The 26,895-nt window shown below is 41.2% G+C and overlaps 2 protein-coding genes across 2 annotated transcripts; one reads left to right on the top strand and one right to left on the bottom strand.

The window, feature by feature from the left end:
- Positions 1 to 5,887: 5,887 nt before the first annotated feature.
- Positions 5,888 to 13,668, bottom strand: LOC307032947 (sentrin-specific protease 2-like; the record flags this gene model as incomplete). The annotated part of the gene is made up of 13 exons (XM_079671220.1): positions 5,888 to 10,015; positions 10,770 to 10,808; positions 10,961 to 11,066; positions 11,158 to 11,222; positions 11,338 to 11,382; positions 11,470 to 11,520; positions 11,614 to 11,674; positions 12,074 to 12,162; positions 12,281 to 12,364; positions 12,446 to 12,526; positions 12,694 to 12,741; positions 12,824 to 12,985; positions 13,621 to 13,668. The coding sequence occupies 13 exons, from the start codon at positions 13,666 to 13,668 to the stop codon at positions 9,908 to 9,910; spliced, it is 987 nt and encodes a 328-aa protein (XP_079527346.1). The 3' UTR covers positions 5,888 to 9,907.
- Positions 13,669 to 13,819: 151 nt separating this feature from the next.
- Positions 13,820 to 15,133, top strand: LOC307032945 (zinc finger BED domain-containing protein 5-like; the record flags this gene model as incomplete). Its single annotated transcript, XM_079671219.1, has 2 exons — positions 13,820 to 14,911; positions 15,011 to 15,133. 2 exons carry the CDS (start codon positions 13,820 to 13,822, stop codon positions 15,131 to 15,133), a joined length of 1,215 nt encoding a protein of 404 aa, XP_079527345.1.
- Between the last annotated feature and the right edge of the window lie 11,762 nt (positions 15,134 to 26,895).

The raw sequence follows: 26,895 nt of genomic DNA, 5'->3' as shown, positions 1-26,895 counted from the left end.
TGGCTATGCTCAAGTATGTAGACAAGCTAATGTCGAAGTAGTGTATGTGAAATCAATCTCACAATAAGAGGAAAAGAGACCTCTTCTCCTTCAGCTTCTCCTCTTAAAATCATCCCCAGCTGAATGTCATCAGGACACCTGGGGAAGGCGGGGCCAGGGGCGGACCAGGTGTACCTGCACAGAGAGACAGAGAAAAACACACCCAGCACGTAACACCCCCACCATGAGTTAGTGACTTTTTTTTTTTTAATTAAAAATAAATTACAGAAAACAATCACAACAATCGACTTTCAGTCGACAGACGTGCTCCACCACTCAGTCCACCCAGCAACCAGGCTCCATATTACAAGCGCGACAATGCATCAGCCAACACATTGTCCTTGCCACGAATGTGTTTGACCTCAACATTGAAGGCTTGCATAAAAATGCTCCACCGCATCAACCTTTGGTTTGTGTTACGCATTCTCTGCAGGAACACAAGGGGGTTGTGATCGGTAAAAATAGTGACAAGGATGTTCGATGACCCAACGTACACCTCAAAGTGGTTTAAGGCCAGAACCATAGCCAGGGCCTCTTTTTCAATGGTGGAGTACACCCACTGGCGTCGATTGAATTTTTTGAGAAGTATGATACTGGATGCTCCACCCCATCGACATCCTGCAGCAAGACAGCTCCAGCCCCAAATTCACTTGCATCAACTTAGCAGTTGATGCAAGTGAATTGCCCCTTTAAACTAGCGTTTAAAGGGCCGATCAAAGTTTGGCGTTACAAGCACGGGAGCATTAGTCATCAACAATTTAATTTGTTGGAAAGCATTGTCACAGCGCTCAGACCACACATAAGGAACTTTTGGGCTTAACAGATCAGTTAATGGAGCAGCAACAGCTGAGACATTTTTACAAAACCCTCTTTAGTACCCAGTCATCCCAAGGAAGCAGCGCAAGTCACGTCGGGAAGCCGGAGCAGAAAATGCCAGGATTGCTTCCACCTTGGTCTGGACCGGCCGTACTTCTCCGTTGCCAACCACTTTTCCCAGATAGACCACTGTTGCCTGAGCAAAGTCACATTTTGCCAAGTTAATAGTTAAGTTCGCCCTGCGCAAACGCTCAAACACATCCGCCAACTGTTCCATGTGCTTTTGCCATGACTCTGAATAAGCCACAACGTCATCCAAATATGCCGCACACCCTGACAGACCCGACAGCACAATATTAACGAGCCGTTGAAAAGTTGCTGGCGCGTTGCGCATCCCGAACGCCATGACAGTGTACTGTAGGAAATTATCTGGTGTCACAAATTTTGAAAGTTAGTTCCTTAGTTAGTGGAACCTGCCAATAGCCTTTTAACAAGTCGATCTTGGTAACAAACGAGGCACTGCCAACCTGGTCAATACAATCTTCCATTCTGGGCAAAGGATAGCTGTCGGGCTTTGTCACATTTTTAACCTTCCGGAAGTCTGTACAAAAGCGATCGGATTTATCCGACTTGTCAACCAGTAAACAAGGCGAGCTCCACGGGCTTAGACTGTACTCAGCGATCCCGTTCGCCACCACACAGGCAGCGACAGGTTTATAGAGATCAGCACCGGACAGCTCCCCTGCTAGAACAATAGACTCTGCAGTATCATCAGCTAAGCCCCTGCTCGAGCCAGGCGCTTTCACCCTCACGTTGTACGGCTTCAACATATTAACGTGACAAAGCCTGCTCTTACGATACCGTTCAGGAGTAGAGATGAGGTAGTCACGGTCACCGACCTTCTTCGTAATAACATAGGGGACACTGAACTGGGCTTGCAAACTGGAACCAGGGATCGGCAACAAGGCTAGCACTTTATCTCCTGGAGCAAACACTCTGTCCTTAGCCCGCCTGTCGTACCACCCCTTCATTTTTCTCTATGCCAGTTCGCATGCACGGCGCAGCTTCAAACGAAACCCACTCACATAATCCAGCAGATTAAGTGGCTCAGCCACCCCCAGCCATTTTTCATTCAAAAGCTTCAGGGGACCACGTACATTATGAGCGAACACCAGCTCCGCCGGGCTAAACCCTAGCGACTCCTGGACCACCTGTCTCACTGTGAACAACATTAAATGTACTCCCTCATCCCAATCCCTTTCAAACTCCAAACAGTACGCACGTAACATCGATTTGAGCATCTGGTGAAACCGCTCAAGCGCCCCCTGTGACTCAGGGTGATATGCACTCGAGTGGACATGACTGATAGCTAACTGTTTGAGAGTCTGAGCAAAGACCCGCGACATGAAATTAGTTCCTTGGTCAGTTTGAATGATCTTTGGCAATCCAAACACGGAAAAAAACTTCACCACGGCTTTGACCACACTCGGAGCAGTGATGTTACGCAGCGGTATCGCTTCAGGAAACCGTGTTGCTGCACACATAATGGTAAGCAGAAACTTATGACCAGATTTACTACGGGGGAAGGGGCCAACACAGTCCACGATCACCCGCTCAAACGGCTCACCTACCGCCGGGATGGGATACAACGGCGCAGGCGGAATCGTTTGATTAGGCTTCCCTGCAACCTGGCTCACTTGGCACGTTTTACAATAATGCACCACATCCCTCTTCAGACCCGGCCAGAAAAAGTGGCGCTGCACTCGGTCATAGGTTTTATTGACACCAAGGTGGCCAGCAAGCTGATGATCATGAGCTAAACCTAAGACGTCCTGGCGATATTTCGATATTTCGACGGAACAACCACTTGTGATACTACACACCAATCACCTGGGGACGCAAAGAGCAGTGTCCATTTACGCATGAGCACCCCGTCTTTAACAAAGTACCCGCGAGAGCCAGCGACACCTTCTGAAACCGCATCCTCCAATATCAATGATAATTCTGCATCCGCTTTTTGGTCAAGCCCCCATATGTTACATCCCGTCCCTCTACCAAGCGGTTGTGGCTCGTGGGAAGACCCGCAACATAAAAAAAACTACGCCAAACACAGAATTTAGTTAACGACGGGCATTTATTGGTAGCACAGCCGTAACTCATACCTACCGGCAGAAATAAACCAAGTCTGGAGGACAGCGTAAAACAAAAAAAAGAAGAAGGGGGCATGGGCCAGCCACACCATGGGCCGTAGGACCCAGACTTCCCTCCTCTACCCAGAGGTCAAAGCACAGCCTATTGGGAAGGAAACAAAGCCGCGAAAAAACCTATGCTAATATCCTCCAGAGTTCACACAATAAAATACAGCATAAATATGTATATCCACACTGGGCGAAAGGAAAACCACGGTCGTCATCCCTTGGTTTCAAGACGGGAAAAGAGACCTCTTCACCTTCAGCTTCTCCTCTTAAAATCATCCCCAGCTGAATGTTATCAGGACACCTGGGAAAGGCGGAGCCAGGGGCGGACCAGGTGTACCTGCACAGAGAGACAGCGAAAAACACACCCAGCACGTAACAATAGGACAATACACAATCCAACATGTTCAACAGAAGGGAATCAGTTATATTGTTTGTACACATGGTATTTTACATATATATCTATTTGTTTAAGGTGTCCAGGTGAAGTTGAGGGTTTTTTCCATGCAAAAAGTTACATTTAGATGTTAACAAGCAATGTGATTTTGTCAGCTTTCTAATTTAATGTATTGAAGGCAAATATATTTAACACATAGCGAGAACTGCTACTATTTATCTCTCAATATTGTCTGTAAAAAACGTGGTAAAAGTTATTCTTTCAGTGAGACAACAGAGCAAGCTTCTACAGTTGCACTACGTTGTGATAACAGTTAAATATTATTTTGATAATAACATATATTTCAATGTTGATGAACTTCATACTGTTCATTCATAATCTGATTGTCTTTGTAGCTCACTGTTGAAAAAACCCCAAAACATTACAATTACAAAATAATTATATATACAGCCCCTAAACACACAAACACACCGCTTTCATAAATAACACACTAGTTCTGCAATAATATGTTTTATGTTTCCTGTATCTTTTGTTCGGAAAGTGCAAAACCGCATTCATGCACCATCTGTTTTAACCGCAGAGCGAGTCACAATAGCCCGATATATAAGCATGAAGAACAAACAACCACGGCCGGTGTCGGTACCAGATGTGTTCGGGGTACCAGATGTGTTCGGGGGCCGTCTCTTACCAATGACGTCACGCATTGTACGCATTGTGATTGGCTGTACGGTAATTTACCCAGGGGTGCTCGGGGGGAAATCACATCTACAGATCATGACGAACCGAATTGAAGTATTCCTATGCTCCTAGCGTGTGAAAATGTTTGAGAAAAACATGTTAAAAAAACATGAAAACGGAGCAATGGCTGTACGCCATTGGCTGTACGGCAACTCAAGAGGACCATCATACACGGTCAAATTCCGAACATTTAAACATAGCCTACACTTCATTCTTTAATTTGTCCGTTATTATATGTAGAAGATATTACTTTTTTCTCCGTGATGTTGTTTCCATAGAATCCTTTTCCGTTTTCACAGACAGTACTCCCATACTCCTAGCGTGTGAAAATGTTTGTGAATAACGTGTGCAAAGTCTCCGAAAACGGAGCAGTGGCTGCGATGCTAGCTTTGCGGCTAGCGGTTAGCATTTTCAATGGAAATATACATCGAAACATGTTTCAGTAAAAAAAAGGCCCCACTGATCATCTACTCTCTGAGACGATTCGAGGGATGCCTGACTTGAGTTTCTAGCACTAGGGAAAGTGGACAAAAGTGCCCCAGATCAGCCTCTTAATTTACCCAGGGCCTAGTGCTTGGCTTTGGGCATGAAAATTCAGGAAACTCCCCTGAGTATTTTATTAACCCTTTCAGGCCTGAATTATGAAAGCCTCAGTCAGGATTTTTTAACCAATTGTTATTATTGCTCTTGGGGCATGAAAAACAAGATTTGAACTTTTTTTAAGACATTTTTATATGTCCACTCAGGTGGACACTATGCGTTCAGGGTTTGAACTGAAGAGATGTACATTTTGACAAAAATGATAAAGATGTGCAAACTTAAAATTACATTATAATAACATAAGTATATTGATTTATGGCCCAAAAAGATATTGCAGATGATGTATTTTCAAGATTAACCAGGGCCAGGGGCCAATTTGAGGCCCCATGCACAGTTATTTGATGAGTGCTAGTGGAGCCTCACAGCAGCGAAACCGTGCCGCTCCACCCTAATTGCGCCACATAAGCGCATAGGTGCGCCTCAGATGAGGCCCCCCTCCGCAAGGGGTCCTTTACTTCCAAACTTCTCTTTCTGTCCCTTGATGTATGCAATATCTTTCAAAGGAATCCTTTTCCCTCTGCTGCAGGAAAAGTTAATGTGAGCTTGGATCACACAGCCATCACAGCCTCCCCCCTCACAACTGGTAATCCGACACTTGCAAGTGAAAATTTCAAATAATTTGTCTAACTTGACACTGAACCTCTCCTTGGCATCAAGTTTGCCCTTCCCAAGGGAAAACTTCACTGCCTGATTCCAGACCTCCTTCAGGTCACCTTTTCATTAATAACAGGTGGCTTGAAAAGAGCATTCACTTTGCTACACTGACCAATCAGACCAGGGAAAATGTCACCCACCAGCTGGTCCACTGGGTAGTTCCTCCTGCCATCTTTAGTTTGATCTCTCAAGTAGCTGCCATACCTCAGGATATCCCTCACAGTTGGCAGTTCAGACACCAACAGCTCTCGCCCAGGGTTAGGGTTAGGATTACCATGAGCTCAACATAATTATGTACAGTACAAGTCCACAGCCAACAAAATGTTATTTGCATGTCATTTTATTTATGAGTATGGAATTATGGAATTATAACACTGGAGCTTGTTATTATTGAACTTGATCATTCTGCTTCAGTTTGTGGGCTACAGACAGTTTATGGTAGCAGCACCCTAACAGCTTCATCCTCTGAACGTGCGTCTGTTCAAAAAACTGCAGGAACCCAGAACACAGACAAAAAACATAACCCCCTTCACATCTCAACTATTGTAACGGGTCCCCGATATGACCACGGTAGCAGTGATGATACCTGTATTAAGCACCTTGCAGATCGCTTTTCTGATTGTTTTATTGCACAACAAAATCATGTATATTAACTTTCTTTTCTATGTTCTATGTTCATTAACATTCTTTAATTAACACTTCACTTTCCTGACACAGTTCCACAAACATACATTCACTGTCAGTTACCCTTTTCTGTGATAAACACATATTTCACTTGAATTTCACATTCAGTAGACATTTATTGTACCTTAAATACATTTTAAGAATGAATTATCTAGTCTCCTACATGAGAGAAACAAGGCCTGGGCAAAGGCTAGGAAATCAGGCTCAGAGGTAGAATGGCTGCGTTTTAGGCAGCTAAGGAATAGCTTCACTTCACATCAAAAGTGCTAAATCTAAGTATTATCAGTCAGTTACCACAAACAACCTGAACAACCCTAGAAAATTCTGGAAAGCCATAAAATCGATATCAACCGGTGATAGCCGTAATGAGCTACCTCCGTGCATTACCACAGCATCTGGCTCTATATCGGACAGGGCCACCATACTAAATTGTTTTAATGAGCATTTTGTGTCCTGTGGTTCTCTGTTTGATTCTGTTTCTAATTCTGCTTCTGTGAACACCGCAGTCTGTGACTCTGAACAATGTGGTCTGGAAAACCCTTTCAGTTGTACTCCTTTTACTGTTGATGTTGTTCGTGAAGTCTTAACCAAGTTAGATCCTAAAAAGCCGGCTGGTCCGGACAATGTAGAACCTTTCTTTTTAAAGATAGCTGCAGATGTTATTGCTCCACCTCTCACTACTCTTTTTAACCTCTCTCTCAGCACGAACAAAATCCCAAAAGTATGGAAGTCAGTTTATGTCCTGCCACTACTAAAAGGAGGGGAGGCCACCTTGTTAAACAATAATAGACCAATCTCTAAATTGTCAGTTCTGGCCAAGGTTCTTGAATGCCAGTGGTTAAGCATCACTGATGATTTTCTGACTTCTGACTGCTTTGGATATATAATTACACCACAATAAGGTTTTACTATCACAGTGCACTGAGATTTGTGACAAACAGTAAAGCACTTACGCATCACTGTACCCTGTAAGGAGGTTCTGCCATCACTTCCTGTACGGAGGCTCAGTCACTGGTACATTTTCATTTATAAAGCCATGTTGGATAAAGTACCATCTTATATCTGCTCCCTGATCTCTCGGCGAACTGAAAGTACTTATTGCCTGAGATCTCATGCTGTGGTTTTATTAAATGTGCCAAGTGCTAGGACTGTCTTAGGGAAGAAAGCTTTTAGATGTGCAGCTCCACTAACTTGGAACAGTCTGCAAAAAGAATGTAAAATTACCAAGCTGGTACCACTACATGTTTTTAAAGCTCGGTTGGATGCTCCACAGTCAGATGCTGTTGGTACCTGTACATGTGGATAGATATGTAAATTGTAATCCCTGTATTTTTTGCTGTATGATGTCCTTTTGTTGTTCTGTTGTTTATGTTTTTATGTCTTCATGTGGAACCTACTGCTGCAGGTCTCCCTTGAAAAATAGATCATTGATCTCAATGGGATTTTAACTGGATAAATAAAGGTTTTGAATTGAATGTCGAGCATTAACTGCAAGTCACTCAAATGCATAAACTGGAGAATAATTATGTTACAAGTGTTACAGAAAACATATCCAAGTGTAACAAACATCCAGTATTAACCTTACTGTTTTTTTACTAACAGTAACCAACTAATCATTTTCATAAAGTGCATATTTATTCCAAACTCACAATATATATATATATATGTAATAAAACATAATGCACAATGGTACACAAACTCTTGAGGCACTGGTCAGAGGCATTCATGTAAATCAGATCACCAGAATCCAATACTGGTAAAAACGTTACAGAGATCAAATGTTTCCTTGTCTGAAAGGAGAAACCTAATTTTAAAACAACATTTTCAGTGTGTGACTTGAAAGATAAGTTCTGATCAATAATAAAACCTAGATATGTGTATGTAGTGACCCTTTCAATGTCAATGTCAGTCCCTTGAACAGTACAAATGTTGGAGAGAAAAGAAGTTAACTTTTTGCGATTTGAGAATATCATGAGTTTGGAGTTGTCTGCATTTAATACTAACTTGAGTTGAGATAAATGGGATGGAATAACATCAAAGGCAGACTGGAGGAAATCAAGACTTTGCTCTATAGAAGAGGATGAACAATAAATAACAGTATCATCTGCATAAAAATGGTAAGGAGCATTTGAAAAATTATTAGAGATTATTTACATATATGGTGAAATGATTGGTCCTAATATGGAACCTTGGCGCACACCCTTTCAAATCAAATCAATCAAATCAAGTTTTATTTATATAGCACATTTATAAACGATTTTTGGTGGAGCCAAAGTGCTGTACATATAATACAAATACCCTACAGTAAAGACATTTTACAGCTAATACAACAGCAGTTTGTTCAGAATATCAGTATGAGAAGAAAATGACACCCTCTGTCCTCAGACCCTCTGTCCTTAGACCCTCACATGGTACAAGGAAACACTTCCAGAGAAAACCCACAGTTTAAAGGGGAACATGGAGAAACCTCAGGGAGAGCAACAGAGGAGGGATCCCTCTCCCAGGACGGACAGACGTGCAATAGATGCCGTGTGTAAATCCAAGAGATAATACATTTTGCAGCATATAGACCGAATGAAATGCATGTGTCTGTAATAAGAAGAATCCACGAGGATGTCAACAATCCTGTGGGAGCCTTCAGGGAGGCAGCACGATGAGACCCAGGCAGGACCGCAGAGACAGGTTCAGCCACGACCCGAAGTCCAAGACTTAATCCAGAACTCAGGATAGAGGATCCAAGACACACGACCACAGCAAGAGGATCAGCCTCGACTCCGGATCCCGGCGTCGATATAGACACAAAAGAAGAAAAATGTCATTCAATCATTCAAGCCAAATGCAATGATACTCTATCATCCCACGCAGGGGAAAACCTCCATATCCTCCGTGCCCCTGAAAACAAACATGAAAGGCTCCTTATTATCAAGGTCTTCTCTCTTGAGTGTAGTGCTGTGTACCTGGACTCACATTCAGGTTCAGGTCCGGACTCAAGTCCAGAGGTTCAGGTTCAGGTCCGGACTTATAAGTCCGGACTTGTGTCAAGTTGTGTGAGTAACTAAAGTGAACTTATTTTTTGCTAATTATCAATTGAAAATAAACTCATAATCAACTCAAATTCAAACTCGTCAGGTTTATTGTGCCCCCTTCCAACTTGTGTCTACACCATGTCTTTTCTAGAACTCTACATGTGTTACTAACTACACAACACAACTACATACATAATGATGTACATACAAGACTCAATATGCAAGAGTACAAGTCTATGTGTTCTTGTTCAAGAACAACAGCATATTGACATTGTCTGGGTGAAGTGTTGCTCTTTCGGCAGACACTATATCACCATACATACAAAGGAGTTAGCTTAGCTACACTACCATATATGGCAACCAGCATCCCACACTGTCAGTGTCCACTATGTCTAAGCCAGCTTCCCTTGACGTCACACAGATCTCGCGAGCAGTTGCGATATTTTGCGAGACTTCGTGAGTTCAGTAATGGCCGCCATATCAGAAGCCAACACAATGTTTTTCGTCTTTTCTCAGCGCAAATTTCTCGATCTATGGAAGGTTTTAGATGGTTTAGAACAAAAAGGAGAATATACGTAAGTACCGGTACGCAGCACTACTTGAGTGCCACCATCAAGGCCTCCTTCTTCATTAATTGCAGTGATAATTTAGTCTATTCTGACATTTGATTGTGTGAGTTAATCTTTACCTATGATATCTTGTTGGTTTGGGTTATGCGTGGATGTTATAGCTAAGCCAAATGGAATGATACTGTGTCATCACACGCACCTATGATATTTGGTTGCAGAAGGGACTGCAATAGCCCGGATGTTGGTCATCAGAGTAGATGCCCTGCAATTCTCCTCTTTTACCTTTCCCAACATATCCTATGAATAGAGAAAGAAAATATTGTAATTGAATCACACTAGGACCACAGCACACTAAATATGTAATGACACATAAACAATATTATCCAGAATAAGAAGTCTACCTGGTTTGCAGTTTTTATAAGGCTCCAAGCATGCACGGCAGACGTCAATGGTGTACATGACGTGGAAATCCTGCTTGTATGAAGCAGAGAACCAACTCCATGTAGCAACACCTGTGTAAAACAAGCATTTCAATAGAGCCAGTAAAAATATGCATAGACACCACCGCTGTCGTATACTGCTGCACCTTCACTGAATCACTTACTCTCAAGCCAGCGAAAGTTGCCCTCTTCTGAAAGACACAGTGGACATTGTGTCTCTGAAGGTGGTACACACTAGAGCGAGTGTTGAGTACGCTTTGTCACCTTCCTGGAGAACCATTTCCATCAGAATGTCTGAAAGAAGACAGTTTGGCAGCTGTGAAGTATTGGTCAGACTAGATCAAACATATTTAACAACACATTGACTAGACTGTTGCCAGCACAATTGAAATACCAAGATTCTTTGGGCTTCAGGTAGCAAAAATACACATTTTTAATATTAATGTTGAATATATCACACACATTTTTCTTATGTTTTGTTATTCTTCTCCTTGAGGTAAAAAACAGCTATCAATAAAGTTTAAAAAAGCCATAATAGTTGGAAATTCTGCCGTGATCACAGGTCGTTTTTTAAACAAAAAACAGTTACTGCTTAGCTGAAAAGATATTACCTCCAATATGAAGCACATGTCGGACTTTTGAGACTGGACCTTTGAAGGAAAATATAAGGTGTGGGTCATGTAATTGTTTAATTACATGTGTATACAATTATCAATATTGATATGTATGCATGTGTTAAATAATCTGGATTGTTACATTTGTTTATCACAAACAGGAGTGTGCCTATCGGCCTCATGCTCACCTCATGTTCTGTCTTTCGTTTCTTTGGGACCCTGTACACTGGCTCCAGTGCCCCTTTGAGCAGCTCTTCGGCCTCATTGGTCCAGTAAGAAAACCTCTGTCCGTGGCTATAAAAATCACATAATATCAGGATGAAAATGTAAATCAGTGTCAAAGAAACTGTTGTCTATAAAATAACATTTAAAAGGTATGATTTACCCTTCAATCTGGTACCGTTCCATCAGCATAATGCACCACCATTTCCGGATCTGTGCTATGTCCCGCTACAAGACAATGTAACAATAATAAAGTTGAAAATGAATGGAACCTCATCATTTGTCTACTCAATGTTAGCCCCCTCTTCCCCCTGAAATACTAACTCAGAGGATAAATACTGACCTCGGTAAACCAAAGTGGAGCATCTGTGCTGAGGTTGAGTGCATACTGTGAAAGGGTAAAGATCTTTTAAGTTATGTGTTTCAAAAATTAACAAAACCCCTTAAAAAAAAAAGTGTCAAGAGAGGAATTTACCATCAGTATGAAGACACCACAGTCATTGCCCGTGGTTTGGTGAGGCAAACCCTGTAAGAATTGGGAATATAACAGTGATGTGCATGGTCAAAGGGAAAGTAAAGACATGTGAAAGCAGGTGTTTGAGATGGTGGAGAAATGTACCTCGACGTCGATGCCAAACTTTACTGTCCACTGACCTGGAGCAATGCGGTGCGCTAGGTCACTGTCAAAATAAATTATAAGACATGGGAATTGATTTGTTGAAGGAATGCTATACTCAATATAATTCCTGTTTTTGGAAAAGCCACTGAACGGGGCTAAAATAAAACAAACAAAAAGACGTTTACCAGCCTCTGAACAAAGCTGAACTTTAAAACAACCTTTGAACAAGGCTTATAACAAAATGAACATTATAATTCATAGCATCCTGTTGCAGACTTTTTTTTTTGGTTCCACTAAGGACACACCAGACTTTGTGGAAATGGAGATATATTGTAAATGAATTTGATCAGATTCAGACCCCTGGTCTACAAGATGGTTACTGCAGTATTAGAATACTATAAACTATTTAGAATTCCCATACAAGCCAAAGAACGGGGCTGGGTAATCATGTTACAAAAACCTAAAGATGTCCTTGTAGGAACTGTCACCAAAGCCATCTGGCTTAAGAGGGTCGAGCAAATACAACTCTCTCTTTGCTGGCTTGATCACCTGTCAACCATTCACAAAACAGCTGAAATTAGACATAATCCAACACCACAAGAAAACCACACAGCACAACTTGTGTTCATTTTGTACCAGCTGGTGAGATCATTTGGAACAGACTCACGCAAAGCAAATAGTGATCTGCCTCTCCTTGCTGTCGACTCCAGGCAGGGATTAAAACCATGTCCTTGGTGGCCATTTTGTCAGCCTAGTATTATAAACAAGGGATTTTAAGTTGCTGTATATCAATGTCAAGCAACATAGAAGGTCTCAAGCAACAGGAACTTACTGGAAAACTGGCCAACGCGTCAGCTGTTTTGGACTTCCAGGTAGGAACCACATACATGTCCACAATGTGTATATGTTTGCCCTATATTGATAGTTTTCCAAAAAAAATGAAATCTTCATAGAAGTATGTTCAACAACAAGAGAAAACCACACTTCACGAGATTGGAGTTTCACCACTAAACAGCTATTTAGAAAATATGTGTTATTCAAAAGAAAAAGCTGGCCAATGATGTCTGTTCAAAACCTTACATGTCTTTGGGTGGCTTCTTGTACCATCTTCAGGCACGTGTTTCCAATCTGAAACAGTAACAACAGTAAGTTACCTGTGCCATTTATTTGAGACAAGATAAAGTTGGCAGGAAAGCTCTAGTATACCTACATTTGACTCCATGCACTGAGGAAGACCCAGGCTCCAAAAGTCCTCTCTGGTCAGGCACACATCCCCTTCCTTCACAATGACCTCTGCTCCAGGCCTATCGTGGTCTAGCACAGTGGTTTTCAAAGTGGGGGCCGCGGCCCCCTGGGGGGCCGCCAGGGGGCGCTAGGGGGGCCTCAGAAAATTGGAGGGAAGATAAGAAAAAAAAAGGAAAGACAAAAAAAAAAAATTCTAATTATTTTTTAATAAATATTTTAAATCTGATTTTAAAAAAAAAATCATAATTATAAAATATAATTTATAATAATGGAACATATAATTTGCCATAGTCATCTTTCTGATTGCCTACCAGTCAAAACATCGTTCACGACGCCATGACGTCATGTTTAGACCTGGCGGTTTGCGCCATTTATCAAGCTGCTTTGCTCCTCAAGCGAGCAAGCTAGCTAGCTCAAAATGGACAGGTTTTTGACAAAGAACAGGTCAACGGAACCGACCAACAGCCCTGCTGTGGAGGACACTGCTGCAAAAAAACCTAAGAACTCCTGGCCAATTAAAATCAGAAGGTACGAGGCAGCGTACATTAAGTATGGCTTTACAGCCATACAGAAAAATGGCCATGATTGCCCGAAGTGTGTGCTCTGTCTGGAGACCCTCTCAAACGAGTGTTTAAAACCTTCGAAACTTCAGCGTCACTTGATGCAAAAACATCCGGCAGAGGCCGAAAAAACGGCAGACTTCTTCAGACGTAAAGAGGAGCATTTGGCCAGGCAATCTGCTGCATTCACACAGCAAGCTACCGTTCCCGAGCGGGCCCTGAAGGCATCATTTTTAGCTTCATACCACATTGCTCGTGCAAAAAAACCTCACACAATCGGAGAGGATTTGCTTTTACCAGCTACCAAAGACATTGTCCGAGAATTGCTTGGCGAGGATGCTGCTAAAAAAATTGACGCTGTCCCACTCTCGGACAACACCGTCAGCCGACGGATTGGTGACATGGCGCAGGACGTATCTGCTCAGCTTTTGGAGCAGGTGAGAGCCAGCGAGTACTTCGCTCTTCAACTAGATGAGAGCACAGACATATCGAATGAGGCCCAACTGCTTGTGTACATTCGATTTATTTCCCAGGAGAGATTTGTCGAGGAAATACTGTTTTGTAAAGCACTTGAAAGAAGAACCACTGGGAAAGATATTTTTCAAGTTTTGGACGATTACATCGAGTCTAACGGATTGAACTGGGCCCGCTGTGTGGGGGTGTGTTCGGACGGAGCCGCGGCAATGACCGGCAAGATCAGTGGAGTGACCGCTCTCATTAAGCAGAAAGCCCCGCATGTAGTCGCCACACACTGCATGCTCCACCGTGAGGCACTTGTCGCAAAAAGGATGGATAACGAGTTGAATCAGGTACTACAGGAGGTTGTACAAGTGGTGAATTTTATTAAAGCCCGCCCCTTGAAACACAGACTGTTTACCCTGCTTTGTAATGAGATGGGCGCCCGTTTTGAGGGGCTGCTGCTTCACTCAAACGTGCGCTGGCTGTCACGGGGCGCAGTTTTGAACCGTGTCTATGAGCTGCGGAGGGAGGTTGGAGAGTTCCTCTCTTCTGAAAAGCATCATCTGGCAGAGCGGTTCACTGATGCAACCTGGATCCGCAAACTTGCATACATGTCAGACATTTTTCTGCATCTAAATGTACTGAACCAAAGCATGCAAGGACGTGACACGTACATACTGCAGGTGCAAGACAAAGTGCGTGCTTTTTCCAAAAAGATTATGCTGTGGTCAAACAAGCTCCAGGAGGGAGTCACAGAGATGTTCCCACTACTTCACCAGGAGCTGCTGTCATGTGATGATTTGGGCTCCATCTCTCCAATGATCCAGTCCCACCTGGAGCACCTCCAAGGATATTTTAAAGACTATTTCCCTGACCTTGAAAACACACATTTAAACTGGGTTAGGAACCCCTTTTCCCCCGGTGTCGGTTCTAGTTTGGACATAAAGTCACAGGAGGAGCTGATTGAGATGACAAACTCAGGGGATTTAAAACTAAACTTTGAGGCTCTTCCCCTGTCTAACTACTGGCTACATGTAAGAAAGGACTATCCCACCTTGGCTGACAGGGCACTGAAATGCCTTCTCCCTTTTGCAACAACTTACTTGTGTGAGTCTGGCTTTTCAACTTTAAAGGTACTCAAAACTAAACATAGAGCACGTCTACATGTGGACAATGACATGCGTATGGCACTGACAGACATTAAGCCCAGGCTTGACAGACTGTGTAGGAGCCACCAAGCCCATCCCTCCCACTAGTGTGATCACTGTCTGTCACTTCCAACACACACACACACACACACACACACACACACACACACACACACACACACACACACACACACACACACACACACACACACACACACACACACACACACACACACACACACACACACACACACACACACACAAAAGAGAGGTTTGGTTTCTTTTTTCTGTTTTTGTATCATCAACAGTTTGTTGAAAGGTTTGTTATTCAGTGGGAATATAGTGTTGAACTTACATAACCAAGTCAGTTTAATAGATTTTTTTTCTTTTTTGACTGAAAACTTTTGAAGACATAATGCAAGAAAGACAAAAAAAAAAAACTCTTGCATATGTAAATATATTTTCTGTAGGGTAAAATGTATTGCAACATAGTGTCTATAATAAGAAAAACATTGTGGTGGAACAAAGATGCCCTGCCATACAAATCTTATTCTGTGTTGAAAACATATTGTTAATATTATTCTCATGCTAAACAAATGTAATAATTACAGTATTGAATAGAGAATAAAAGTAACAAAAACGTTCTTAAAGTTGATATATTTTGTAGCATTGTTGGTGGGTTTGCAAAGGGGGTCCCCGGCCAGAAGCTAATGATTTTTGGGGGGCCTTGGCATGGAAAAGTTTGGGAACCCCTGGTCTAGCACATAGCTGAGCTGCAAATAACAGATTGCAAAACATACTTCAAGCCAATAGAAAACATAGAAAAATTAAAATCAAAACAATGCACCTCCATCACTGTGCATGAAGTAAACATATATCTACCAGCTTGGATTGAATCGGATGTCGATCCTTTGCGTATTTCGCACCAGAGAGGGCATACTGGTGGTCAGCAACTGATCCCTCCGAATCCAACTTCGGTTCAGCTGTTATTAGATAGATAGACAAAAAATAAACAGTATTATTCAAGTACCACACATGAAGTATACCTAAAATGTGTCCTTGTATTGATAATCGAAATACCTCTCAACGTAGGCTGGATAAAGGGCTTCAGCTGAGACACATTCACACCCTGTCTCAGCTGAGCTCCTGTTGAGCCCAACAGGGTTGCCACACCCTTGTTGGTGATTGAGGAAACCACATAAGGCCCAAACCAGTTGCACTCCAGTTTTCCACCTTTTCGGCCCTCCTTCCTCTTATTCGCTCTCAGGACCTCATCTCCAACATTAATCAGGAAAGATTTTACATTCTTTCGCTTGATTGTTTAATTACGGATTTTTTGTCTCTGTTGTGCAGTTTGAATGTTCTGGTAAATCTGAGAAAGATATGTAACAGTTATCATTTACAGTCTTTAACATACGCTTGCATTTTTTAGGAGTTATTATGTTTTAAATATTGCCATTTTATTCTCACCTTCGAGTGCAAATCTGCAACGGTTGCAGCCTTTGCCTCAAGCTGCTGTTCTGCCTCATCAGCAGGCACCAAAACAGAGGTATCATCCCCGTCATTGTGTGTTGCATTTATTGAACCCGGGACGCGAGGGTGCCTCCCAAACTGGGCAAAATAGGGCGTGCACTTGGTTGACCTCTGAAAACATAAAAATTCCTTTTAGTATCTCTGTTGAGCATTGTTTCCATCTGCATTTGTTACAACATTGTACCTGCTTTGAGGTGTTAATGCTGGCCACAATGCCCCTCAAGTGTTCATCCCAGTCATTCTGTTCCTCTCCGCAGTACTTGGAAAGTGCTTTTTTGATGGTTTGGTTGGTACGCTCATCTTGGCCATTGCACTGGGGATGGTAGGCTGAAGTGATGCAGTGTTTTACACCCAGTGCATCGAAAACACCACGGTTGACCTGCAGGTTGTTTAGTGTACACCAATTACCCTGATCGTATTACATTGTTACACATAACACATACACTGTATTAGATAGATTATTGTACCTCATTCACAAATTCCCGTCCTTGGTCGGTAATGATCTTCTCGACAAGCCCGAAATCGAGAAGAATGTTGATGATCTTTTTTGAGACCTCAGCAGCTGTTTTCTGGTAGAGAGTTTTTGCTACCACCCACTTGGTGAATAAATTGGTCGCTGTTAGAATGTATCTGCAATATGAAATGCAGAATGTTGTAAATACATACAGAATAACTGTCAATTATTTCCTTTCTTTTTAAACCAGAATCTTCACGTTTAGAACCTTTAAAGGAGGTTACACATACTTCAGCCCATCATGATAGTACCTTTTGCCCTTAGCAGTGGTGGGAAGTGGGCCAATGAGATCCACACCAAGGACAGTCCATGCCTCGGGAACATGAATCGGATGCAGTACGGGTGCAACCGTTTTAATGGCCTCGTGTTGCTGGCAGCGGGGACACTCATCAACCTTCGCAAATATCATACATTTTCAATCAGCAAAACAAAAAACTTTAGGTATAAAAATGATAGAACAGAGAAAACTTTCAGAGGAGACAGAATTAAACTGTTCAAGTTCTGAAATATGTTTTTAGACAGCTCTGATGTAGCTCAAACTGTCTCACTCTGTTTCAATGTACACATACAACACATTTCTATAGATCAATAATCAGTCAGTCAAAAACTCCCACCCATTTCTTCACGTCTTCCCGCATAGTGGACCAGTGGTACGTTGCCAAAACCTTCTCGTGGTGCGCCTTCTCCCTGCATGACCTCCGGAACCCAGGTTATCATGGCACTCCTTCAGGACATCGATAATTTGGTCCTTGGTGCACACAACCATCCTCTCATTGTCCTTGTACGTGTAGTACAAATCTCCAGCTGGCACATCAGGAACAAAAAAACAATCATTTAGACATGGGTAGAGATGACATTATGACTAAAAGCTGTTCAAGAAATCCAGTGGCAAATGGGGTTTAGACGTAACAACTACAGTAATAGTGTGTATACTAATAAAAAGAAAAAGGAGAAACAAGCTGTGGAGTCCTTGCGATTTACTGAAACATTTTGGAATTGCAATATGATAAACCATTAGAGGTATGATCGCTTTTGCACCAAAAAACACCATTAGATAAATAGATATATAGATATATACTTTATTGATCCCTAAAAGTAAAGGGATGTGATGATGTCACATGTACAGGGGGTTTATACCTCATAATAAAAACGTATGTTCATGACTTAACCATGGCCTTATTCTGTTACTTACCTTTGATCAGGTATTGTTTGGATGCCCTCCGAATTAACGCCTTCCTTGTATCAGGCTTTTCAGCGGCGATGGTGAGATCGTGGTAACCACCATTGAGCACGTAGTTCTTTATCTCAATATAAAAGCTCTCCATTTCTGTCATGAAAGTTAAGAACAAAAGAAAATATTACATACTACCTATGGCGCAAAAATGTCGCGGTCATTATGGGGAAGCGGAGGGATCGAGATCGGCATGAAGGTGTTCTTTTCACCATAATGACCAAGTCGCTGCACATTATCCCGCTTATTACATGGACACATTCTCAACAAAGTAACGATATGACTCCCAATATTAATTGAAATGCTTTTGTGGATTTAGAAAATGATTTTATTGATTTAAAAATAGTTGTATGTATTGATTGAAATGTACATGCATCCGCTAAGAAAAATAGTCCGTTGTTACTGTTTGAACTAACGTACCAACGGCAACATAACAAAAGAACATATTACATATTACCTATGGCGCGAAAATGTTGTATATATACATATTTCATGGATTGTGATTGATGTGCATTATCCCTTACTTAATAAATACTTTTTTTGATAATCTATTATATAGAAAAGTATATCATATTGATATATAATATATAATTTCTTGATAATATATAATATAATCAAATATAACAATCAAAACGAAATAAAAAAAATAGTCCGTTGTTACTGTTTGAACTAACGTACCAACGGCACTGAACATATTACATATTACCTACCATATTACGTTATATACTTATTACCTTCGATTTCTCATATTCTTCTCCTCATTCGTCTTTGTTTTTCTTCAAGTTTGTATTGTATTTCTTCAAGTTTTTATGTTGTTGGTCGAATGCACTTAATCGTCAGCTAAAGGCAATGTAATGTAATGATAAAAAAAACCCTCTATACTCTATACAGCGTGGGTAAATTACCGTACAGCCAATCACAATGCGTGACATCATTGACGTCATTACGTCGTACGTCGTGACGTCACTGGTAAGAGACGGACCCCGAACACATCTGGTACCCCGAACACATCTGGTACCGACACCGGCTTCAAGTTGTGTTTCCTGGATGAACTGAGAAGGCAGAGTCCCTGTAGCTAGCTTCACGGAGCAGCTAGCAGAGAGACAAGAAGCTAGCAGTAGCAGTCACTTGACAGAGCGGTCACTCAATGTGACCACACCCTCATTTATGCAAAAACGTTAAGACCTAATATAAATAAAAGGGTTGTGTTAGAAAACAATTCACTCACAGATCCATAATCGTGAAGGTGGAATCTAACTATATCGATAATAAAATGTATGGAGCCAGGGGTAGAAACATGTTTTTTGCTGCTCTCAAATTGGGCATTTTAACATGGGGTCTATGGAAATTGCTCCTTTCTACAGTCATCGCCTATCGGCCAATATATGAACTGCAGTATGTAGCACTTCCGTATTGGCGTCCCGGCTCTTCCGCAGAGTTTTCCGCTTGGTCTAAAGTCAAGGATCCAGAACTGGTACTTAGTTTTAATGATACAGTCTGGTTATTATGCTGTTTGGAGGAGGCCTCACAGGTAAGAACTACCTACCATGAAATGTACCTTAGCTTGACTTAAATGTATTAAACGTATAGTTAAGTGATATCAAAATATAAATAACTAATGTCATGCAAACATATTAATATTTGCTTGATTCCAGTGTTGAATTTAGCACAATTGCTTACACACTTTAAGGGATTTTAAGATTCTGAAGTATTATGCAAAAAACTCATTAACTTAGATTTTTATTTATAGTTTTGCTGAATAGTTTCATGTCCGCTTACCTTAGAAACGTAAAATGCCACGGCAGTGTGCAGATGGGGAGCATGTTAGCTTAGCTTGGTAGCTTCATCTAGCTCTGGAACTTTCAGCTCGGTGGCAGAAGGTCCCGCCTCGGCTCCGCCTCTTTGCCCTTATTTGGAGCAGGCTGGAGTAGGCGGGAGTTGAACTCTGACGTCACTGTTGAGTCATTAGTGGCCGACTCCGCCTACTAAGGGCTTCTCGGCAACTCTGCAGAATCCTATGGGTGACGTCACGGACCCTACGTCCATTTATATATAGTCTATGATGACAACGCACATGTGAGTGTGAGTAATGTGAAGTGCTTTTAAAGTTTTATTTGTTTAACATTAATAACAATTCCGGTGTTTTGAAATGAAGTGTGATTAGCTAACGTTAACTATGATGGTCTTAAGGCAATACAAACAATCACCTGTTAGCTTATGATGGCTTCCAACCGTATTAAAGGCACTAAAAACAATTATTCGTTAGCTATAGCTTTCGGCAAAATAAACTGTTAGCATATTTGATTATTTGTTTAATACAACTGTAGGGTGATTTTGGCAAGCCCAACTAGGTGTCATACATTAATTGTTGATGTAATCTCTAATTACAGTAAGAGTGTGAGTAATGTGAATCGTGTTGTTTGTTTAAAGTTAACAGCAATACAAGCAACACGTGCTAAATGTGAGTCTTACAGGGAAACAGTAATCTGTTAGCCTAGGCCCTATGATGACTTTCTTCAAAACCAACTGTTGGCCTTTTTTTTTTTTTTTTTAAACCGTATGTTATGGTTATGTTACTTAGCAGAGGCTTTTATCTAAAGTGAATCACACAACAACCAAAAAGACCCATAATTAACATTAGAATATTAAAACAAATAGTTACATAGTCAGTTACATTAATTATTACATTTTTTACAGGGGAATTACTCATCTGTAACCTACTAGATTTCAAAAGTAAACTTCCCAACCCTGATCATTAATTATAGTCAGCTAATTAATTAAACTTCAAAGGATACCAGTAGTGAGAAGTTTGTTAATACTAGGAAGAGTTTATTTTTTGCTTTAATGCTTGTTCATTGATGAGTTTTGATTGTGTTTTGTAGATTGAGAATGCCTGCATGAAATGGATTCACGAAGCAGCTCGGCAACACATATATAAAAGACTAAAGCATAAATTAAGCAGAATAGCTGTAACTGTATTCTGTTATACTTTAGTCTACTTTCAAAGTTGTTGTTTTTTCCAATAGGGCAAAGACATTTATATAGACAGGGCTGCACATAACTGGTGCGCAGGTGCCCATGCGCACCTCCGCCAAAAAAAGAGCAAATTGTCATTTGAAAAAAGGCGCATTTGCGTACCAACATTGAGAGGAGAGAGGAGAGAGAAGAGAGAAGAGAGGAGAGAGAAGAGAGAAGAGAGGAGGGAGAGAGAAAGGTATGTGCGAGTTGCATTTGAACTCAGGGCCGGCCCGTAGCACTGGCGTCATAGATGTTCGCCTAGGGCGCCAGATCTGGGGAGGCACTGCGCTTACAGCTCTGGGAGGGAAATATTTTTTTTGACCGTTGGGGCTCATCCTAATTTTCGGCCTTGATGTAACAATATTCATAATTAAGTAGATGTAACACCTTTTTCACCCCGGTTACACGTTTCATTTGGCCTGTACGATGGCCGCTGTAAGTGATGGAAAATGGGGGATGTTGGCTTATCTGGCGCCCGCAGCTCACAGCCAAAATGCGAGTGATCGAGGGAGAGAAAGAGGGTACACCGGTACCGGCGCTGTTGTTATTAGATTCTGGTGCTAGCTGCCCTAACGGATATAAGAAGAAGATGTTTCTACAATAATGTGGAGGGAGCCTCTCCAGTCAGACTGAGAGGCTGATAACTACAGCTCAGTGAGGCAAAGGACTCTGAGCGTTTAGATAGTTCACTTTAGTCTAAGTTATCTCAGTGGGTCTCAAACGGTTTGGTCACAATTGATATAAACACATATTTCCAAGGCACTCCTTTATAATTATAGGGATAAACAGGTTTGAAATCATTTCAATGTATACTATAGGAAAGTAACCAAAAATATCCTTTAAAACTGGAGAGATAAAAAAAAAGCATAAATAAATGTTAAGGTAAAATAAGATATGAATGAACAACAAAAATAAAATAAGTTACATTAATTTGTTATTGGCTATGGTAGGTTATTGGTTATGTTCACATAATTATTTGATTACATCCAGTTGTCTAAGATGACAACAGAGACTTTCAACCCAAAACCAGCTATTGACTTATGGATGCAAGCAGCTAATCGCAGACTCAACCAGAGAGAAAGTAGTAGGCCTCCATCATCAGCTACCATGTCTGACAGAGAGGAAGACAGTAAGGAGAACAGTCAGGAGGGTAGTGATTGGTCGTGCTAATGTTGTCTTGTGTTCACCTCTGCACGTGTGTTCTGTGTTCACCTCTGCATGTGTGTTCAGTGCCGTGTGTCTGGCAAATAAAGACCCCCTCAAAAGCTACGGTTTATTTCATTTTAAGGATGAGCACTGTTAGAAATTAAAATCAATGTTTTAATGGGGAAATGTAGTTTAAACATGCCGTCAGTTTTAATGCAGTTTTACACTGAAAAACCAGAAATTCTTGTGCAACACCAGCTGTTAAGCTTTATTCTGAAACTCTTTCATCTCCGGGTGACAGTTAGCATGTGGTAAATTTACAATTTCCAAAATAGGTGAATTAAATAGCGAAATGATATGGAGTGGTGCAAACCGAAGCCTACTGATTTAACACTACAACTATAGATGTCGAGATACTACCATGCTGAATATTAAATGAAGGTACAGTTTATTTGAATACATTATTGTTTACAGACGAGAGTAGCATGTGACAACATCCGGAATGACCGGAAACCAAACGAGCCGAGAAGTATTTTTTAGAGTATTGATACAGCGTTTAGAATGTGTTACATGAAAAGTGATGAAAGAGAATATGAGGAGAAACGGCGTGTTAAGCATATATTGAATGTGAAAAGAACCAATCCTCTGTTTAAATGCAACAACGGACATTGGAGACGAGACGAGCCGGCTGGCGGGGAGGAGCCAGCAGAGGATATATAACAGCACCGGAGGAGAGATCGGCCTCTTCTCTTCCCTAACGAGGAGCGAATCACAGCTGTTTGTCTGACTGAACAATATCATGCTTGTGACCAACCCGCGCCTTTTTTAATTAAAGTACCCAATTGAACTTTCACAGAGACTCCATTTAGTCTCCTTTTAAAGCTTCTCTCCTGGACGGGAGAATAACGAACACAGTTTACAGCACCAAGCAACATCTCCAGGCAGAGGCGCGGGAAGGTATTTTGAGTGGGGGTGCTGAGGTGCTGGACTCCAGTGAACACTATTATGGGTACTATAGAGCACGCACAAAAAAACTCCCCACACGCAAACACACAGTAAACCCGCGACTGTTACAATGAAGGCTCGATAATCAGCTCAAGGCATATAGGCAGGGGTAAAGTGCTATTTTTTACGAGTGGGGAGCGGACCTCACCTCCTCTAGGGGGGTCCGGGGGGATGTTCCCCCGGGAAGATTTTTTTTAAATATTGAAGTTAAAAGCATCAATCTGGTGCACTTTGAGAGCAACATTAAGAGATCTATGGATACATCTCTCAACATCCAGATGAAACACAACTGTAAGCAGATGTTCTTTTTCTTTATGGCTATTTTACAAATCACTCCCCTTTCAAACTGTATTCTTGTTTTACTGCCATATAGTATTTCATAACTGTTTTTCCTTTATTCTCTTAATTTTTTTATAACTATAATGATCATATGAAGGTGTGTCGCGGAAATAATCTTTTGAATAATTTTTGACCAAACCGTTTGAGACCCACTGAGATAACTTAGACTAAAGTTAACTATCTAAACACTCAGAGAGTCCTTTAGCTCACCTGAGCCTCTCAGTCTGAGAGGAGAGCTCTCCTCCAGCTTGTTGTGGAACAAACAGCTCCGTATGTCCGTTAGTGCAGCTAGCTAACCAGATGCTAACAACACGGTCCCTGCTGCTGGCACCGGTCCCTCTCTCTCTCCCCCTCTCTCACACACACTAAATGCGATATTTCCGCACACACACAGAGCCGCGAGCTTGAATGACACAAGCACACTTTTATTTCCATGCAACTCTCTGATTGGTCTGGTGTCTTGCCTCTGTTGCATTCACTGAACACGGGAAATTACAGTCCTGCCGTCCTTTCTAGTGTCTTGATGAGGTTCACGTAAAGCACGGTTAATGTATTATATTATTGAGGTAGAATTGTCCGGGGCTACAGAAAAAACATTCGGGGCAGGCCAAAATATTATTTTACCAAGAATGTGGAATTTATTGGATACATATTACACAGATTATGCACAGCGGGAGCAGCAATAATCGTCAAATAATAATTCAGACAGGGGAGCTCCGCACCCCCTGCCTGCCGCTAGGGGGTGCTGCAGCGCCCTCAGCACCCCCCTTCCCGTGCCCATGTCTCCAGGTGCTCCTTTGAGAACCAGGGCAAAAAAGTTATGTGAACCCCTGTATATAGAGGACATGTACATTGTTCCTACATGGAAGAACAGTAAAAGCAACATGGTTGCCAACTTTCCGGTATGTCTATAATATTTAAAATAACAAAATATGTATGCGGTCACAAAATTGTATATTTACATAATGACAAGATGTTGTTTCATTAATGTTGTTGGAGGATATCAAAATGAAGGACTTCTTAGTCTTTCGGGCATGGACCAATGCAAATGGGCCAGGACACTTTGTACTCTGTGTAAGGAAATGTTACAGTAACTACATACACTAGTGTCTATAATAATAATACTGGTAATTAAGTAGTGTTAGTAACAGGTAAACAAAACAAAGACGGACCATAAATGTCACTAATTTCTCAGTATTGGTCACAACTTTGGATCATTTTAAATGTAATGTTTTTGAACATTTTCATGAACTTACACATATTACTGAATTCTTTTAATTTATTATAACAACTATTTCATAATTTGACTCCTTTAAATGTGAACTGTTACCTGTTAATTCATGTGTATTCCAACAGAGTCAACTACAACTCTACTCCCTGTCCTAATGACTTGTAAACTCTTGTGCATCTCTTTACTCATTACAATATTATAGATCATGAAGCCACTCCTGAGAGAGATGATCTTTTTAGACTCGCAGTACACCTTGCACGAGTCTGGGTTTGGTGATGCTGAGTAAAGAGCAACTTTTAGGTCAACAGATGACATTCATATGGCACATTACATTTTGGCTACGTTCCTATAGCCTGTACTGGTATCTTTCGGCTACGTTCCTATAGCCTGTACTGGTATCTTTTCGCTACGTTCCTATAGCCTGTACTGGTATCTTTTGGCTACGTTCCTATAGCCTGTACTGGTATCTTTGTTTTGGTTCCTATTGTCTAATGTCTCAGTGGTTGACACATATATCTGTTTCAAATTATTTGTATTACTTTTCTCTGATTTTAGGAAATAATTGTTATCTTTTTAAAGATCTGTACATGCCGGTACTGCAAGGCAATTTTGACAAAGACATGTGGGAGCTACTGTAGACTTATGTGCACAAGTACCAAATAACTTTAACATTATGAATTCCAAAATGTCTTTTTGTTCATTTTTGAATTTTTGTCTTGTAGATATCTTGCTCAGCAGATTGATCCTGGGAGCTGGACTGAGAAGACTGGGCATGACATTGCGGTGAATAATCAATGCATAACAAATATTAATAATAAATCCATAGCTACTCCAAAGATAAATGACTATTGCCCGTACTCTGCACATCATGTAAAAATCATCATGTGACAGAGAAGACTTGGGGTTTTATCTATCAGTCATGTATTTAATGTTATCTTTTTTTTGTGTTGATTTTAGGGCTTGCCACACAAGATCTGTGGAAATGACTGCAGGATTTTTATGGTTATGGTAGGGTATCAGTTGGTACGTTTGCAGGCTTCTGTAAACATTGTAAATATAATGCTTTGTTTTCCATCTTCTCTGTTCCAGTATACTCTGTCGATTGTTTCAAGCGCTGGGGTTTGAATTCCAGGAGGTTAGTTTATGATTTTCTTTTACCAAAGAAGTAAATGCCTACTTAAAGTGTTGCTTAGGTTGCGTCATACTGTTCATCTTGAAGAAAATGTGTCTTTGTCACTTGATTCAGAGGAACATGCCTTTGATTCGGAAGTGGTGGTGTCTTCTTCTCATGGAGCGTTTTCAAATACAAGGGTATGAAAGCCCTTAACAATATGTGTGTTTTAATTTCAGTAACACTTTATTTTGAGGGTCACTTGTAGATTATCTACAATCTCTCAACAAACTCAGTAGCATGTCAATAGAACATCTGTTAGTTATATTAGGTTAACCATCTACAGATCAGTAGACCATCAGTAACAACAGCTGTAAGACTCTGGATGGCAATATCTGTTGAGATTATTAATGCATATCAATTGTGCACCAATGCCTTAGCCTTTCCCTATGCAATACTTTAGATTACATCTGGTTCTTATTGTTTCAAAGGCATGGCCAAAGGTTTGCCTTCTGGACTCTGGAGGCCAGAAGCTTGCTCGAGGGAACCCTTCAGCCAGTTTTCAGAGTGCCACGACAGAATGCCAGAAAGGATATCTCCCAGGAGAAGGTGGCCATTGGCATATTGCAGGAATGTATTTACAATTGCTTTAGTTTTGACAGTAGAGACAATAACAATAGAGACCTACAATAATATTTAGCTTGAAAGGATTTCGTATTAAGTCATGTTGTCATGGCACAGG

Source organism: Notothenia rossii (assembly GCF_949606895.1).
Source record: "Notothenia rossii genome assembly, chromosome: 3".
Lineage (NCBI taxonomy): Eukaryota > Metazoa > Chordata > Actinopteri > Perciformes > Nototheniidae > Notothenia > Notothenia rossii.
Note: the sequence above shows the minus strand (reverse complement) of the source record. Positions and strands in the feature narration are given on the sequence as shown.